At 48.0% G+C, this 19102-nt stretch overlaps 1 protein-coding gene across 1 annotated transcript in view; it reads right to left on the bottom strand.

Annotated features, from left to right (window-relative positions):
* The window catches only part of Polr1A (RNA polymerase I subunit RpI1), a 345140-nt gene that overhangs the window by 279407 nt on the left and 46631 nt on the right, over positions 1-19102 (bottom strand). The window contains exon 6 of the mRNA XM_077642305.1: positions 8367-8513. Within this exon, the coding sequence (XP_077498431.1) occupies positions 8367-8513 (147 nt within the window). The remainder of the gene's footprint in view (positions 1-8366; positions 8514-19102) is intronic.

Here is a 19102-nt window from a genome sequence, read left to right as displayed (position 1 = left end):
ACGCGAGGTAATGCATCCATTACGCCGAGGTTTTTGCACATACCTTCAAAACGAAGAAGAAATGGCCTTATAGCTAATGGTTTGTTGTTAAATAGTGTTCTAGATGGGCACTTTGTGACTATTTGGTGACTGATATGTTTAGGTAGTGAACGGATTTTTAAAACGTACGAGCATGTGAGCATGGTTCTTCTCTCTCTAAGTGATGGTTCGTTGGTTTCAACATAAAGACTGTTTATCGGTGACGTCCTGTATGCACCGGTGGAAAGACGCAAGCCTAAATTGTGTACTGGGTCTAGCCGTTTAAGGTACGATTGCCTCGCTGATCCATAAACTATGCATCCATAATCAAATGTAGAACGTACTGCAGAGCGATGAATCTGTAAAAGACAAGTCCTATCGGAACCCCAATGTTTTCGTGAAAGTAGTTTTAGTATATTCAGAGATTTAGAAGCTTTCTTTTTGAGTATGTTTATGTGTGGTAGGAATGTGAGCTTTTTGTCATAAGTTATTCCTAGAAATTTGTGCTCATCTTTAATTGGTAGTGCGACTTCATTTAAATTCAGGGAGGGATCAGTGCGCAGTCCTCTTCTAAGCGAAAAAAAGAACAGCTACTGACTTTTGCGTAGAAAACCTGAAACCGTTTTTGTCTGCCCATGTTGTTAGTTTATTTACTGTCATCTGTATTTGCCTCTCACACGATGTAACGCTAGAGGATGTGCAAGCAATCTGGAGATCATCGACGTAGACAGAATACATGATAGACTTTGCGATTATTTTTGCTAGGGAATTCATTTTTACTATAAAAAGCGTGGTGCTTAAAATGCACCCCTGAGGCACGCCGATTTCTTGAATGAAATTCTTAGAAAGAGTGGCACCCAGGCGTACTTGAAATGAACGGTTGGTCAAAAAGTCACTCAAGCATTTTAGCATTCTACCACGGATTCCGAGGTCTCCAAGGTCCCGCAGTATGCCAAACCTCCATGTGGTGTCACAGGCTTTCTCTAAATCGAAAAGGCCGCAAGGCAGTGTTGCTTGTGTATAAATGCTTCTCGGACTGTGTTCTCTAGGCGGACTAGATGGTCGGTTGTAGAGCACGCCTTTTTAAACCCACACTGATGGATGTCAAGAAGATCACGGGATTGTAATATAAACATTAATCTAATGTTAAGGACACTTTCGAAGGATTTGGCAAGTACGCTTGTTAGGGCTATAGGCCTGTAATTGCCAGGGGAGGTGGGTACTTTTCCCGGCTTCAACAACGGTACAATAATGGCTTTTTTCCATGCCTCTGGAATCTCTCCTGATAACCATATTTTGTTAAAAAATTTCAGAAGCGAGTCTACAGCATGTTCGGACAAGTGGGCAAGCATTTCGTAATGGACTTCATCTGGTCCTGGTGCAGTCTGTTTACCCGAAGAAAGTACACTGTTAATTTCTTGTAGTGTAAATAAGCCATTATATGCTTCGTGAGCACTGCCCTTTATCGGCAGTCTTTCTTTTTCGGCTGTGTTTTTATATTTTAAAAATGATTCTGTACAATTAGAGGAACTAGATACAGTGAAAAAGTGTTCGCCTAATATGTCTGCTCGTTCTTTGATATTTGTCTGTACACCAGGGGCCATCAGGAGAGGAACTGTGAATGGAGTGTAGCGACCATCCATTTTGTGTACTGCCTCCCACATTTTTTTCGGTGAGACTTGGCTGTTTATCGAGGAAATGAAACGCTGCCAGGATGATTTTTCGGCATTTCGACTATGTACTGCGCTTTTACTCTTGCTTTTTTAAAGTTTATAAGGTTCTCCTGTGTGGGGTATCGGCGAAATATACCCCAAGCTTTATTTTGTTGTTTTTTTTGCTTCTTTGCAATCTCGTGTCCACCACACTTTATGGTTGCGTTGTACTATTCCTGAAGATGGGGGATAGCCAAGTGTGCGGCAGAAAGAATGCAATTTGTGAACTTTTCATTTATTTCATTTACATTAAGATTTTCTAACGTAATATTTTCTAACGTGGCTGCTGTTCTAAACAGCTGCCAGTCTGCTAAATTGAGCTTCCAACACCGTGGTTTTGTCTGGGTGACTGATGGAGGGGATGATAGGCAGATTTCAACAGGGAGATGGTCGCTTCCGTATAGGTTGTCTAAGACATCCCATTTAAAATAGTTAAAAACTGATGGAGAGCTAAAAGACAAATCTAAAACACTCATTTTTCCTGAACTAGGGGAGCAATAAGCAGGTTTACCGGTGTTCAATAAACAAATATTTTTGGATAGTATAACATCCTCAATAACCTGACCTCTGCTATCGGTTTTCTCACTGCCCCAGAAACAAGAGTGCGCATTAAAATAGCCAGCTATCAAGTATGGCTCCGGTAACTGTTGTAAAAGGTTCTCTAATTCATGCTGTCTTACTTCGAGATGTGGTTGAAGATATGCGCTACAAAGTGTAATGGTTTTGTAACCAACCACAGTGGCTGCTACGGCTTCGAACCTAGTTTTGAGTGTGATCTCGCTAGCTGCTACGCCAGGTTGCACAATGATCCCTACGCCTACCGAGAGTCTGCTCGCCCCCTCTCGGTCACGGCGGAAGACAGTATACTTCTTTAGCACCTTTGTGTGTTGAGGGCCTAGATTGGTTTCCTGCACACATAAAGCAATAGGAGAAATTGTGTTTAAAATGTCTTTTATGTCGTTATAGTTATTTATGAGACCTCCGCAGTTCCAGTGTATTATGAAAGCCATCTTAATGTTGTGTGCGTGTGTGCAGATAAAATTAGATTAACTTTGATTTGGCCCCTTCACTCGGAGCCTCACATTTTTTTTATCGATCCAAAGACCTCCGCCGTCCGTCCGATGTGGACGGCACGGGCCTGCCCTGGGTCGTGTCCATCGCCTCAGCAGAGGCGCTGGACGACCGTGCAGGATGCACGCAGACTTTTGAGTTAGACCTCGACCTGTGGGAAGAGGTCTTGAGGCCTGCTGACCCGGGGGTCTGCGCAGCCTGCTTTGGGGTTCGCGGAGTAGTATCAGCTACTCCACCAGGGGGCGCGGATGGCCCTGCCATAGGCCCACTGCGTGCGGCCTGGACAGGTGCCGAAGCCTGGTGTGATGCGCCGCGCCCACGCACCACATCGGCGAAGGTTGTTTTCGCAGTGAAGGAGGATCGGTTTGTTTCGGCATATCGCCTTCTCGCTTCCTTGAAAGAAATGTTTTCAGTGGTTTTCAGAGTAATTATTTCTTTTTCTTTTTTCCAGGACGGACAAGCCCTGGAGTATGCAGCATGGTCTCCCTCACAATTTGTGCACCGCGGGGCAGCAACACATTCATCTGACTGGTGGTCCTTCGAGGAGCATTTCGCGTAAGTTTTGCGGCCGCGACAACTCTGTGAGCCGTGGCCGAACCTCTGGCAATTGAAACATCTGCGTGGGTTGGGTATATATGGCCTTACATTTATTTTCAGTTACCCGACTTCAATGCTTTCAGGTAGTGTGCTGGTGTTGAAAGTGAGGATCATGTGTTTCGTACCTATTTCCTTGTTATCCTTCCAGATCTATATCTGCTGAACATTTATGACATCTTGGTCAGCAAGGCCTTCAAGCATTTCTTTTTCAGAGAGGTGAACAAAATCAATTTCTGATATGACGCCTCGGACTGTGTTCAAAGATCGGTGTGACGTGATGGAGACAGGAATCTCCCCTATCGATACAATGTTTGCAAGTTTCGAGTGCTGAACGGTGTCATGTATTTCGAGCAGTAAGTCACCACTAGCCATTTTTGATACCTTGTACCCAAACCCCAAGGTATCTGTCAAGCACTTTGCTACCAAGAATGGGGAAATCAGTCTTGCTTGTTATTCTTCAGCTTTGCTGTGAATGACATGAAATTTAGGGAATGACACTTTTCTTATTTGAAAAAAATCTTCATCGTTCCGCCCTCTTTTTAGAGAGCGATCAGGTTGGGAATGGAGGGGAGCCATAAAAAAATCTAGTTTTTCAGCCACGGTGCCAGCCACCCACCACGGAGCCCAACAAGGGGACGGGACAGCAACTTGCACGCAAGTCCTGCCCACGCCAGCTGTACACCTCAACTGCAACCAAATATGATGAAACCCAGGGTAGTTCGCCAGACAAGGTTAACCCTAGCCGCCCATGAAGAAATGAAAAAACCGAGAAACGAAGAGGAGACAGGACAGTAGTCAGAAAGAAGATAGGAAAGTGAAAGACAGAGGGGAGGACAGGAAAAGGAGACTGCCGATTTCCGCCGGTCGGGTCAGGCCGGAGGTGCTGTCTACAGGAAGGCTGGGACCAAAGTAGTGAGTTGCCTCCGCCAAGGGGCCTTAAAGGTCCAAACGCTCGGCATCGGCTCAACCATCAGGATCCCCTTTACCCCGGACACGGCGATGCCATGCACGGCGAAGCGCGGGTGCTCGGGTCCGTGGTGATGCACTGTTCACCATCATCCCCCTGCGGGGATGTCCCTGTGGATGCTCGGGAGCCCGTGGTGTCGCCACTCACCAACGCCTGAAAGTTGCAGGCGCCCCCCTGCGGGGATCTTCTGCCTTTGTATTTCCCTGCTTGTTTTTTTCCCTTCACCCACTTGTTTGGGCTGCGTTATTGCTTGTGGGTGACTATATGAATATGTGGCATATCTGTTGGTTCTTTCTGTGCTTGACCTTTGCTGACCTTTGCGCGTGCATATCACTGCCTCCGGTTTTCTATCTGCATAAAAGGTGCGGATTGACTGCCTTCCAAAACAAAAGCTGTTAGCGCAGTTGTGTACCCTTCTCGCTCTCATCTGTTGTATGCAAGCGCTGTTTTTCTCAGAATGTGCCTCAAACAACTCGCACAACAACACACCTTGCTATTTTATGCCTTTGCAATACAGACACCACTTCTTTTTCTATATTCAGCAGCAGGATGTAATTTAGGGATAGCAAAAACGGAAAAAAAATTTTCATTTGTGTATAATGCGAGTAAGGCAGGCAGCTAGAAAACGTTCCGGAAGTTGCGAAAGCCAAACATACTCTGATTATCTGTGTACGCCAGCACGCCAGATATGACACACGTGTAGCGGGGGTGCCAGATATCCGGAAGATATACATCGAGCACCGCACTCGCGCCTACTCGTGCCCTACGCCGTGAGCATGTGCAGACCGGCTCCAGCGAATGCGCGGGCGCGCACGCTTCGGAAGGGCGCAGTCGGTGCTTTAGTGATGTCCTCGTCGGGTGCACTGTCTTGCGATAAGCCCTTGTCAGAGATATCTTACTACAAAAGCACATCTTTGAAACCGTCGAGCACATTTCACATCCCGCATTCCTTGAAATTACAACCGGTGAGCTCCTCGGGAATGCTAGCCCAAGTGTCTGCCGTCGAAGCGCACAGCGTGGCAAGAGAGGCACGTGTCCAGTGGCAGTAACTGCGGGCTCTCCCTACCTCATCCAGACCATGTAGCAGCACTTGATGCGGTACCGATGCTTTCGGCAGCTATGATTACCGTACTTACTCGATTGTAAGTCTACTCGAATGTAAGTCAACCTCCCCAAATCACATTTCCGAAAAATTAAAAAAAAACTTCCGAGGTTTCTTAAGCTTCGCCTTGAATAGTTGAACGTGATAGCATTATCCAGCGGCCATCATTTATTGCCAGCCGCTATCAGCTGCTGCGCGCAGGTGTGCCCATGGGCACATTCCAAAATGAAAATGTATTAGTCACTGGACTACTCGTCCACACTTGCGCCATCGTCCTAACTAGCGCTGCCGTCGTGATCGCTGCTGCGGTCCCACAGCACGTCGTTCTAACGGCGTCGTGCAGCGAAATCCCGCACTTCGCAAACAGCCACATCACGACATCATGTGGAACCGCTGAAAATTTTCCTCGCTGCAGCTGCCACACCTGAGTCACCCATTGCGAACGTCGAACTTGCGGACCGGCGCGAGGCTGTTCATTTCTTCAGCGTAAAGAATGGCAGCCATCTTGAATGCAGCCGTGAACGAGTGCCAGTCGCTTGCCGGACCTGGAGCACAAATGATGACTGACGAAGCACTACATTAAAAACTAGTGAAATGCGGCCGGCAGTAGTCAAATGCGTCAGAGCCAAAGAGAAACTACGCGTGAAGTCGGCTCTTCCGTCGCCTACTGACGCTCCCCAGCACCGCTGCCGTTCCGAGCGGCGGTGCTGACTCGATTGGAACAGCGGCCTTCCATCAACTATCAGCGCTCCCTTGAGCGCCAAGCGCGCATTTGAAAGTAAAAAGAAAACTTGTTGGACGCTTGAGCTTCCCGTAGAACACGATTGCGTTATCTGGCCACCGTCGCTTATCAGCAACCGCAGTCAGCAGCCACGTGTGGGGTGCCAGTTTGCTTCTTAGCCCACCATCCGCCGCCGCCCGTGCATGCAGGGAGGGTATGCCAGTTCTGCGCGTTGACATAGCAGCTGCTCAAGGCCTGCACCAAGAGAGATGCGACGGAGCCGTACAGCAAAAATGCAACCACGCTGTAGCATGCTCGATATCTCTTTTGTCTCGCCTTTACTTACAGTGCGGAACAGCGGCCCTTCCATCAATATCAATGCTACCTTGAGCGCCGAGCGCGCATTTGAAAGTAAAAAAGAAAACTTGTTGGATGGTTAAGCTTCCCTTAGAAGGCGATTGCATTACCGGCCGCCGCCGCTTATCGGCAACCGCAGTCAGCAGCCACCTGTGGGGAGTGTGGGGTGCTAGTTTGCTGTGTATCGATAGCCGCCATTGGCCGCCGCCTCCGCGCGCTGGGAAAGAATGCCAGTTTTGCACGTTGACACAGCAGCTGCTCAAGGCCAGGACCAAAAGCAATGCGACGGAGCGAAAATGCAACCATTCTGTAGCATGCCTGATATCTCGTTTGTCTCGCCTTACTTATAGTGCGATGTTTTCGTTTCGATTGTAAGTCAACCCCCCAAATTCGGATTTTCAAATTTTAAAAAATTGGTCGACTTAAAATCATGTAAATATGGTACTTTCCTTTTAAAAGCAGAGGACTGCTTTCGCGGTCCCGATACCATGGGAACTGCAATAGTCCTGGGCTTCGCGAGGTCAGGTCAGCGTAGGGACCACGTGCCGAAATCGAAACTACCAACCTACGCCACCGCTAGATTGCGCTTTTTTCGCTCGAAGCGTGATGGTTACGGCGCTCGGCAATAACGAAGCCGGAGCTGCTAATTGCGACCGAAAATTGTTTAGATACGCATATAATGCGAGGTGAAAATTTGACATGGTAAAATAAAAAAAACCTCGTATTATACGTGGATTTTTACAGTATACTGTGGAGATCGTTTTTTAACCAAATGTTTGTTATTTTGGCCTAATATAGATGCGAGTAGGCATCACTATCACAACCAACCCGCTCTCCACCGCTGTGAAAGGCGTCATCTTGGATTTAAACAGAATCGGTGGGCAGCGGGCCCGAGCGGGCGCTGACAGAGTAAATCGGACGGACTGGCTTGGATAGGCTTGGCTATTTGTTCTCCATCGTTGCCATTCGAGATAATGGGACGCTCACCGCTGCCATCGAGATGGCCTACAAAGAGCGGGCGAACGGTACTACAGGGCAGTGGGATGACGGCATCCGCGGTGCGGGGCACCAAACGTGGTAGAGGGGAGAAGGGGGCGTATTCGGAAGCGCTCGCGTCTTCTTGTTGGGTACTTCTCGATCTTCATGAACATCATTGCCCTATGCAAACTGACTGTTAGCACAGCGGGTGCATTCGTTAGCGGCATGACTTTTAGCCGCGTCGGACTATCTGGTATCATGACGTGAGAGGGAGCGAAGATGACGAAAGCATGACTATGGTTCAGATACAATTTAATATTATCACTTGTAGGCGTAACATGGGCAGCGCGATTTTCGCGATTATGAAACCCAGTTTTTCACAGAAAAGTTACTTTTTTGAAGTCTGCGATATTTTTGGACTGTTTGATTACTTGGACCATTTTACAGGTCCCGCCGGGTCCAAAAAATAGGTCGGCAACTGTATACGACGCCTGGATTTCAAGACAGTTCTACGCGGTCTGCTAAGAGTTGCATAATCAAGGTTCTACTGTAGTTAGTCAACAAACATGCGACAATCGAAGAGCGCAGCATGTCGTTTCATGAGCAATGCAAATGCAGTTTTTGTCTTTACATGAGGCGTTAAATGAAAGATGTTAGAATGAAACTGCTGGTCACATGCTTTTCAGGATCCCTTGAAACTTCTTCAAGACAGCATGCAGAGCATGTTCCTCAGTCTGCGGCCACCCTCGATAACCTGACCCAGTCATTTCCTTCACACCCAAGAAGCCTATTTCTACCGTCTGTCTTCTGGGTAACCCACGTGAACATGATGAATGAGCTGACCTGCTTGATGCCAGGTGTGCCCTTGCTGCTGTTGTTGAGGCGGTCGAGCTCACTGTCCACCACCACGTTGACAGCCACCTGGAGTGCGTGCCAAGCCAGGTGCATCTTGGTCTCCAGGTCCTTGCCTACCAGCTTGCTCACCAGTTGCTGCACAATAAACACGAACTCCCTTAATATTTCAGTGTTACCTGGAGCGTGAAAGATAAGGATATGTCTAATTCTGCTACAATCTGCATACGGAAAGGAAAGTGCCATTGTGCACTATGCCACTAGCTTTTGTGGCACCTGCTCAGGTGCCATGCACTGCGGCACAATTCTGTGGTGTCCCTCATTGCTTAGCGGCGCAAAACTAGCACTTGTGGACACCAGCGAAGCCTAGAAGGCGGTCAAAAAGCAGTGAACAGTTAATGCCACAAAACATGCACCACTGGCAATGGCAAAGTGAAAGATGGCTACTGATAGAACCGTTTTTTTTTTCTGGTCGGGGTGGAGGGCACTTGTGGAGTTGAGATAGGGGAACAAATACTAGGCATGTGCGAATATTCGACCAAATAGTAAACTATTCGATATTTCATTTGATCCGAATGTTTGGTATCCGAAATCTCGAAGTATTCGCCTTAAGCGAATAACATTTCTGGAACTCTTGCTGCGAGTGGATTCGGTTCAGCATACCTCCTCTGGGATGGCACCACAGCATGTGCGCAGCCAAAGCCGGTCTGTGCATGCTCATGGCAACACACGCTAAGAGGCAGAAGCACAGCACCCATATTTCACCTGCTAAATGTCTGCGGCCGAGCTACCCGCGGAGCGCACGCGCTGCAACCGGCACAGCGGCGTGTATCAATAAAAGGTTGTGTTGGGTTTATTGGCGCATAAGCATCTAACGCTATCATGCGCCAAACACAAGGTAAAGAAAATTGTTTTGTGCAGGATTTTATAAAAATTGTAAAACGGTAGTGCAAAAGGTATTAAGTTATTCTGTACTACGTAGTGAAGATAAGGGGCAAAAAAATTCAGAAATGGCTAATGGTAAATTCTTCAAAGAAGGTCAGGTAGCCTCAGCACCCATCCTTGGCTGGGCAAAAATGTCAAGGCTCCCGACCAATGAAATACGATACCTCAACTGTCTTCTCACATGTGGTTAAAAAGGCGTTCTTTGTTATAAAGTGACTATATATTATCAAATCTACAATTTGTTTTAAAACACTTCTTCTCTGTGAAATGCCAACAAGTGCACCTTACAGTGTCCCTCATAGCCTGAGTCGCTTTGGTGCATTAAACCCCATAAACCATAAAGTAAGTGCACATTCACCTAAGAGTAATGTTGGGTGGAACAGTATTTGTTCGTTGCAAAAAACTGCCCAGTCTTTGCTCAGTCTTTTCAATCGATGGGCCGAGATGTCGGGAACAGCCACAACGTACGATGATTTATGTGACTTGGTGGCGGCCGAACAGTTCACGAGGAACTGTCATAGTCGTCTGGCGGTTTTCCTTCAAGAAAGAGAGTGCAAGACGCTGGACAAAATGGCTGGGGCAGCAGACAACTAACTTTCTAGAGGCCCAGCGGCAAAGAAATTTGTCTTCGTTCAAAGAATCGTTCGAGGTGGGCGTCCCGAGAGAGAAGGATGTACCATCAAGTAGACAGTTAGGAAGGTGCCTCATTTGTAACCGACCGAGACAAGGCTGCCGACTGTCGGTCTAAGCCAAAGCAGCTTTATTGCATTTGTCGAAAAACAGGGCATAGTAGTCTGGAAGTTCCCAAGGCAGAAGTCTATATCACTTCCCCTTATTTCACTGGCACGGCCCTAGTAAAGTGCATGGAGACACCATTGTACAATGCCATAATTGGAAATATAGCAGAGGCCCGTGAGCCGTTAAATCCAGATATTAATTGGAAGAAATTGGAGGGCGTTGCTAAATTATGTCTTGACATAGTCAACGACGAGGTCGCCAGTGAAAATGGTGAGGGCTAGGGCCCAGATGTGGTGTGGGCTGGAAAATAAGTTTCTGGACGAAGGAGGGAAAATACTATCCAGAAAGGAAAACAGTGGCGCCGAAAAAACACACAGTAGAAGAACGACGTAGAACAAGCGCTAACTTCATCTGATTTTATTCCTTGAAAAGCGAGCAACTATACAGAAAATCTAGGCATGCATAGACAGAAATCTCACGTGCAATCAACAAAACCATTCAAGATATGAAATCTCAGCTTTAACAAGGTTCACAGATATATCGCTGGCACACCCTTTTCCTCTTTTTCTAATGAGGTTACTATCACCGCTCCTGCCCAGAATCTTTTTCTCATCAAGTCATGGCTCGCACTTTCTGCAACGATTGCAATTTTCCACCGCCAAATGTTCAGTCGCTCGTTGAGACAACTTGCACTCTGCGCAGTGTTTGGGTAGATGTGCCCCTCCTACTTCCTTGAGCGAGCGCGCATGCTCAGCTGCACGGTCATTGATGCACCTGCCCGTTTGGCCCACATAGGCCTTCCCGCAGGTCAGTGGTATCTCATAGACCACACCGGTGCCGCACTTCACAAAGTGTTTTCTATGTTTTTTGCTGCAACCGTTCCTCTTTCCATCACTGGCTACGTGTGCGCAGAGCTGAGCAAGCTTCCGTGGAGCCGAAAAGACGACTGGCACGCCATGCCTATTTGCCACTTTTTTTACGTTGTGGGAGACCCTGTGCACATACGGAACAACTTCAGGTTTCGCAGCTTGCTTCTTTCGCTCCGATGGCCGCTTAAACATGGCGCCCTTGACTTTTTGTAGGAGGGCTTCTGAAACGCCTGTGATTACCGAGCTTGGGAACCTGGCCCCCACCAATCGAGCCACTTGCTTATCAAAGCTCCCTTGCATACCATGCTGACACGACTTCACGAGAGCCGATTCTAGGCAAAGATTAAGAATAGCGCGTTTAACTGTCTTTGAATGAGCCGATGCATACGGTAGCAGCTCCTCCTTAGCTCAAGGGGCATACTGCCAGTATACATGTCCTTCTCCAAGAGTAAGCCACAGGTCTAAAAACTGTATACCAACCCCTTTCCGTTCTCTTTAAAGATATCTAAAACATTGCTTACAGCATTGGTGTAGGACACGTCGTTCAGTTTTTAAAAACTATCAAAAAATCGTCAACATATCTAAACACTTTTAACACCCCCTTCACTATTAAACTTCGTTCCAGGGCGCAATCAATATAGGCTAAAAATATGCTAGTAAGAACCGGGGCTACGCAAGATCTGATGCAGATCCCTTTCTTTTGTCGATAAAACCTGTCGTTAAACGATACAAACATCACGTTATGGTAAAATTCTAGCATTCTCATAAAATTAGCTACCGACACGCCTGAGGCGTTCTCGTAAGGCACGGAGTAATACAAGTCCTCCACATCTATCGAGCAAGCATATCCAATGGAAGATTCTTCCTGAAGAATTTCACTCACTCACTACTGTTCTAAACGGCACCGATGGTTTGTGCGTTTTGGCAGTAAAAAATACAGTGAGAGCATTGCTCCTGGTGCTAACAATGTCGTTTGCCAACCTGTTCAACTCCAAGTCCCTGCACATCATGGCCGCCCTGCCTTTCACTCTCGTCTCGCTGGCCTTTATAATGTTAAACGGGCAGGTGCATCAATGACCGTGCAGCAGAGCATGCGCGCTCGCTCAAGGAAGTAGGAGGGGCACATTTACGCAAACACTACGCAGAGTGCAAGGTGTCTCACCGAGCGGCTGAACATTCGGCGGGGGAAAACTGCAATCGTTGCAGAAAGTGCGAGCCACGACTTCATGAGATAAAGATTCTGGGCAGGAGCGGTGATAGCAAAGCACGAGAGGTTTTAGAGGCGTACCACATCAGAAAACGAGGAAAAGGGTGTGTCAGCTATACATCTGTGAACCTTGAGATTTCATATCTTGAACGGTTTTGTTGATTGCACGTAAGATTTCTGTCTGCGCATGCCTAGATTTTCTGTATAGTTGCTCGCTTTTCAAGGAATAAAGTCAGACGAAGTTAGCGCTTGTCCTACAACGCTCTTCTACTGTGTGTGTGTGTTTTTCGGCGCTACTGTTTTCCTTTCTGGATCGAAATGAACGTCTAGCCCAAATAGAAGATCTTTTGAACTATAGGAGAAATACTGCTTAAAGTGTTGGTCCCAGGAGGTTCCCCAAGGAAATGTTAGAAGCAGAACAAAGAGACGATGCGTCATTGAAGTCGTGTTGGGTGAAAGCAGGGAAGGTGTTCCATGTCAAGCACAGCACTTCCCACTCGTATTCTGCTGAAAAGGGTTTGCGGTACCGCCTCTATCATCTCGCCTCTGGCAGAGAGGTTCGATAGGTAGTACTTCCCAAGTCTTGCCAATCACAGGTGTTAAGGCTTGCCCATGATAGCCCGTTGGCGGGGCATCAGGGCATGAAGAAGACTACAGATCGAGTTCTGGAATAATTCTACTGGCCAGGAGTGCAGGAGGAAATTAAGAGGTATGTCAGGTCGTGCGACTCCTGTCAAAGGACGTGCCCGAAAGGCAAAGTAGGGAAAGCTCCGTTGGGACGCATGCCTCTGTAGGCTTAACGCCTCAGGAGCGAAGGAAACGAGACCACTGCTACGAGCCAACACCAGAACAGAACTGCCAGCCGTGGCTGCACGAGCCACGACCAGGTGCCATCTTTATTCTCTTCGCAGGGTGGCGCGCGCTAGCCGGGTTGTCGGCGCCGCCCAAGAGAGGGTGCTACAGGGCCCCCCCGCCTAGACTGGAAGTCGAAACGGACGGAGGGCCGGCGATGGCACTCGAGCACTAGGTCAGGCGGCGCTGGGAGGGGCGCCGGTCGCCAAGGTCTTCCCCGGTAAGGAGCTGCTGGAGGCGGGTGCGGTCCGACGGCATAAGTCTCTCCAGCACCTTGGTTTTCAGGAGCTGATATGGTGTAGCACCCTTGGGGGCGGAGAGAACGTCGGAGAGCTCACCGGCAACGTCAGGAGGCAGGCTTGAGGCAACATGGTAGTAGCGCGTCGTCTCCAACGTGATGCGGGCTAGGCAAAATTGCGCCTCAACCTGGTGGAACCAAAATTGCGGGTTCTGGGGCCAGAAAGGTGGAAGGCGAACCTGCAGCGACGAGACGTCCTGCGGACGCGAATCCTGCTGTGTGGATGTTGCGGGATCGGTCACTGCTCGTCCTTGGTCACCAATTTAGGCTTAACGCCTCAGGAGCGAAGGAAACGAGACCACTGCTACGAGCCGACACCGAAACAGAACTGCCCATGGCTGCACGAGCCACGACCAGGTGCCATCTTTATTCTCTTCGCAGGGTGGCGCGCGCTAGCCGGGTTGTCGGCGCCGCCCAAGAGAGGGTGCTACACCTCTTATCGACACTCCATTTTATCGGGTCGCTGTCGATATTGTCGGTCTGCTGTCGCCCACATCAGTGAAAGGAAAAAAATATATTCTCACTCTCGTCGATTTTGTCACGTGGTATCCCGACGCCGTGGCTCTGTCAAAGATAGATTCAGCAACCGTGGCTGAAGGTTTGGTGGACATGTTCTCACATATAGGTTTTCCGAGAGAGATCCTTTGTGACCAGGGCTCCTATTTCACTTCCGAGATAATGAGAGAGCTCAACGATCTCTTGGCGGTGAAACATCTCAGCACGACCCCTTACCATCCAATGTGCAATGGGATGGTTGAGAAATTTAACGGCACACTCAAGCAGATGCTGCGGAAGCTCAGTCAGGAGCAGCCCAAAACATGGGATCATTATATCGTTCCGCTTCTGTTCGCATACAGAGAGGTACCGCAGGCGAGTCACGGGTTTTCTCCCTTTGAGCTGATATTTGGATGACATGTGCGAGGACCACTCACAGTCCTCAGAGAGCTCTGGAGCAGGGAAGAGCTGGGAGAAGACACGAAGACGACACAAGGTTACGTTCTCGATCTAAGAGAACGTCTCGAGCAAACTGTGAGAGCAGCACATCGAAATCTGTTGCGTTCCCAACAGTCTCAGAAGAGATACTATGACAGGAACAGCAAGAAGTGGCAGTTAGGGGTTGGAGATCGTGCCCTCAATCTTTTGCCCAGTAGCCACGATAAACTGCTAATGCAGTGGAAAGGTCCATTCATGGCTGTTGGCAAAAAGAATGATGTGGATTATTGGATCGACTTGGGCCACACTAAGAAGTTCTTCCACATCAACATGCTTAGCAATACGAAGAGCGTGCGTCCCAAAAGACCATGCAGGCATCTTGTTTTGTCGTAATCAAAGAAGTTGAGCGTTGCGTTGAGCGGGATTGACGATAGCGCACGTGCCTTGGAGAACGTCTTGCTGGGCAAGTTGGTGCATCTTTGGATTACAGGCGCAAAAACAGACAGACCACAAGGTAGATAAACGGGACGGAGCGCTCCGTCCCGTTTATCTACCTTGTGGTCTGTCTGTTTTCGCGCCTGTAATCCAAAAATGTGTTTTTGTTTTGTTTTTTTGGTGGGGGGGGGGGGGGGGGTTATCACATGTGGGTGATTACAGCGCATCTGTGTTTGACTGGACAACCTTACACGTGTGTGTGTATTGTACAAATTGACTTCTTACTATCGAATAAAATTCAGTTGTAAGTTCAGCCCCTTCGTGTGTCTCGTCTCGTCCTCTGTGTGCGTTTTTAACGCTGGTTCTTAATGCGATAGAACACAACCAACTCGCCCAATCCTCAGTTCTGCATGATTTGAACGCGTCATTTATTTCGTCTATGCAGAGATTTTCTAAAGCAATATTCTCTAAACTGGCCTGTTCTCTAAACAATTCCCAGTTAGCTAAATGTAACTTCCAATGGCGTGGTTTTGTCGGGATGACTGTTGGTGAGGATGACAGGCTTATTATGACAGGAAGGTGATCGCTCCCATACAGGTTGTCAAGAACATCACATTTAAAATCGGTAGAAACACTTGGCGAACAAAGAGATAAATCTAGGCAGCTCATTTTCTCACTGCTTGGAGAATAGTAAGTCTGTTTTCCTGTGTTCAGGAGGCAGACATTGTTGCAGAGGAGAAAATCTAAAATCCTGCCTCTGACATCCGTTTGTTCGCTTCGCCAAAAAATGGAGTGAGCATTAAAATTCCCAACTGAAAGATATGGTTCCGGAAGTTGTATTAAAAGAATTTCTAAATCGTGAAGTGTGACTGTTTAGTGAGGTTCAATGTATATGGAACATATTGTTGTTGTCTTAAAATCGAGGACAGTGACAGCAACCTCCTCATATGAGGTTTTTAGGTCAATTTTTCGAGTAGCAACACCACCCTGGGCAACTATAGCAGTGCCTCCAGACAGCCTGCTTGAGGTCTCTCGGTCACATCGAAAGACTTGATACGTTTTAAGAATGTTTTTTTCTGTCGTCCTAGGTTAATCTCCTGGAGACACAGTGCTACCGGGGAGAATGAATTTGAAATATCTGTTACGTCAGTGTAGTTGTTTAGAAGTCGACGACAGTTCCAGTGAACTAGAAAAGCCATGATTGTAGAATAGCTAAGGATAAGTTTTAGAAACTAGGTTTCTCAGTCTTTTGGACCTGTTATAGGGATTTTATCCCTTTTCTTGTGCTCAAGAGAGCTTTGCCGCCGCTGCAGCAGGTGCGAGGGAAGAGTTGTGTCCATCACCTCACGAGAGGTGCTGGAGGACCACGGCGTCGCCGCGGGTGTCTGCGTTTCAGACCTCCCCCGACAGGGGGAAGTCGCGTGGCATGCCGACCCATGGATCGGCGCTCCCTGCTTCCAGGTTGAAAGAGCAGCCTTCGCTCTCCCTGCCTGGGGCGTGGATAGCCCTGCCATCGGCTCGGTAGAAGCCGACTCGGTACGTACCAGAGTGCTGTGTGGTGCTACGCCCCTGCGCACCACATCAGCGAAGCTGGATTTCGCTGTGAAGGAGAATTTGTTGGTGAGGGCAAATCGCCTTCTCGCTTCTCTAAATGAAATGTTTTCTTTCGTCTTTATGGTGATTGTCTCCTTTTCCTTTTTCGAGGGCGGACACGCCCTGGAGTATGCAGCACGGTCTTCTTCACAGTTTGCGCAGCGTAGTGCTGCGTCACATTCCTCAGAATGGGGGTCCTTCGAAGCACATTACACGCAAGTTTTTCGGCCGCGGCAATTTTGTGAGCCGTGGCCAAACTTTTGGCAATTGAAACATCGGCGGGGATTTGGTATGTAGTGTCTGACGTTGACCTTCAGATATCCAACTTCAATAGTTTCGGGCAAGGTGCTGGTGTTAAATGTAAGGACCATGTGTTTAGTATCTATTTCCTTGTTGTCCTTGCAGATCTTGATTCGGTGAACATCAATAGCATTTTGGTCAGATAGTCCTTGAAGCATTTCGGCTTCTGTCAGATGGATAAAGTCAGTTTCAGAGATTATGCCTCGGACTGTGTTGAGAGATCGGTGGGGAGTCATGGAGACAGAGATGTCCCCTATAGACGCAATGTTTGAGAGTTTGGAACACTGGATGCTGTCATGTAATTCAAGCAGTAAGTCACTGCTGGTCATTTTTGAGACCTTGTAGCCGGGGCTCAAGGTATCGGTTAAGCATTTGGACACGAGAAGGGATATTTATATGGGCTTGCTTTACTGTGTATGACATTGACTGTGTATGACATGGAACTTGGTGAAAGTCGGTTTCTTTTGGCAAAAAAAATCTGCTGCTTCGTTCCGCCCTCTCTTGAGAGAGCGATCTGGTTTTAAAAGGGGGGGAGTCATAAAAAATGTAGTTATTCGGTCATGGTGCCAGCCACCCGCCACGGAGTCTAACAAGGGGATGGGACAGGAACTTGAAAGCAAGTCCTGCCTACCCCAGCTGTACACCGAACGGTAACAGAGCGTTCTTGCTTCTAGGTAAAAACATCCAGCATAAATGACCATCATCAAAGAAGGTTATTTACAGTTCTAGGAACCTGATGGAATGATTGTAAGGGAGTTCATGAGTGAAATTAAGGGCGCGCGAAGAAGCTTTAAAAGCACTCAAAACATCGTCTACTGCTGCAGGCAGAGTGTCATTAGGTAAAAGCTCCAGAAGTACTAAAAAATCGTCCATGTACCGAAAAACTTTGCACACATGCTTGTCCTGAAGAAGTTCCTGAAGTGTTCTGTGAAATTTTGCTAAAAATATCTGAGAAAGCACTGGAGCGACGCTAAAGCCAATACATATTCCACTTTTCTGAAGGAACAAGGAGCCTTTGAATTCAACAACCGTTGATGACAGGTAAAAAGATAACTCCAAAAACGCATCAACCGACATGCCACATGTGTTCTGAAAGTTCACAATACTGCAATGATCGATAAGTTCACGCACTGCAACAAAGAGTTCATCACGGGGAATGCTGTAGAAAAGGTCCTCAATGTCAACTGAAAAAGCCATGTTGGCACCAGGAATAGGAATACCGCAATTATGAGCGTCAACAACCACTGCCGAGCTGGCCACGCTGAAAGGGTCCTGCATATTGAGGGCCGTCAACTGTTGCTGAAGGAATTGGCTCACTACCTTCTGCCATGAACCAGTCTCTGTGATGATGGCTCTCAGAGGCCAACCCACCTGATGTGTTTTTGCTGAAAAAAACACTCGCAGGCAGTCTCCCTTGCATTTCTTGACACTATTTTGAAAGTTTCTCCAAGTTGCTTTCCTTCAGGAGCTTCATGGCTTCAGTCTTTAAACTTGAGGGCTTCCGAATGGCAGGCACAAAGTTCTTCGCTACAGCAGCCATTGCCTTCTCTCCAAAAGAACTTGTCGGAAGGACCACGAAGCCACCTTCTTTGTCCGCTTGGAGTAGGGCCAAGTCATTTTCGATGAAGTGGTCGACAACACGGTTAAGTGCGCGATGGCTGCATGCTGACTGCTTGCCATCAACCTTCAAAAGAAAAGAACGTCAACCCCTTCAGACAAACAGCGCTGTTTTTCATCCTTGCGCGCTTTATCAGCCAGCCTGTGTACGGTGGCGAGCAGCTCATGGCCCCTTAAGCTTGGTGTAAGGCTGTACTTAGGGCCATTTTTCAGCAGGTCATCAACAACCTTTGGCACTGTCGCACCTTCCAAGTATGCTACTGTGCCTTTGTTCACCTTTACCCTTTCTTTTTTTGGCAGATGTGCTCTCAGCTGATTCCAGAATACTTCTGTTGCCTGGCCTGCCAAACGTCGGTGCTCATGGAGGCAGCGAGCTCCTGACATCTCGTCCCGTCCCACGAGGCACAACACTCGCAACCAATCGTGCAGAAGCCGCACCTGCCTCCAGCACTCCGATCTCCAGATCCTAACCATCCTCTTCCAATGGCCGGTCGAAGGCTCCAGCAGTCCGAAGAAACCCACCAGCTATGGCGGAGCAACGCTGACCTTGAAGCAGTGGGAAAGGGTGCGTGCCCGGCACGTGATGGAAGCAATTGCGCTAACGCAGACCCTAGCCTGACTGCCGGGAGTATGAACATTTAGAAAGACGCCCACAGAAGAAGAAATAGTATGCAGAAGGGTTGAAATGCGGGCCAGTTGGTTCATAGTAACTTGAAAAAAAAACCAGTCACAAAAGACAAGGGACAAGATAAGGAGTGTACACGCCACAACGACTGGACTGTCAACTGAGATTTATTAGACAAAAACACAGTCCTAGCATGGCCAGCAAAGCATGCGCAACAGCCGTATCACAACTCACAGCGCATAGGGCACACAAAGTACACCTCTACCGTGACCGGCCTAAAAAAGCAAATTCTTCTTCACGTGCCCTTAATTTCAC

Source organism: Amblyomma americanum, chromosome 11 (assembly GCF_052857255.1).
Source record: "Amblyomma americanum isolate KBUSLIRL-KWMA chromosome 11, ASM5285725v1, whole genome shotgun sequence".
Lineage (NCBI taxonomy): Eukaryota > Metazoa > Arthropoda > Arachnida > Ixodida > Ixodidae > Amblyomma > Amblyomma americanum.
Note: the sequence above shows the minus strand (reverse complement) of the source record. Positions and strands in the feature narration are given on the sequence as shown.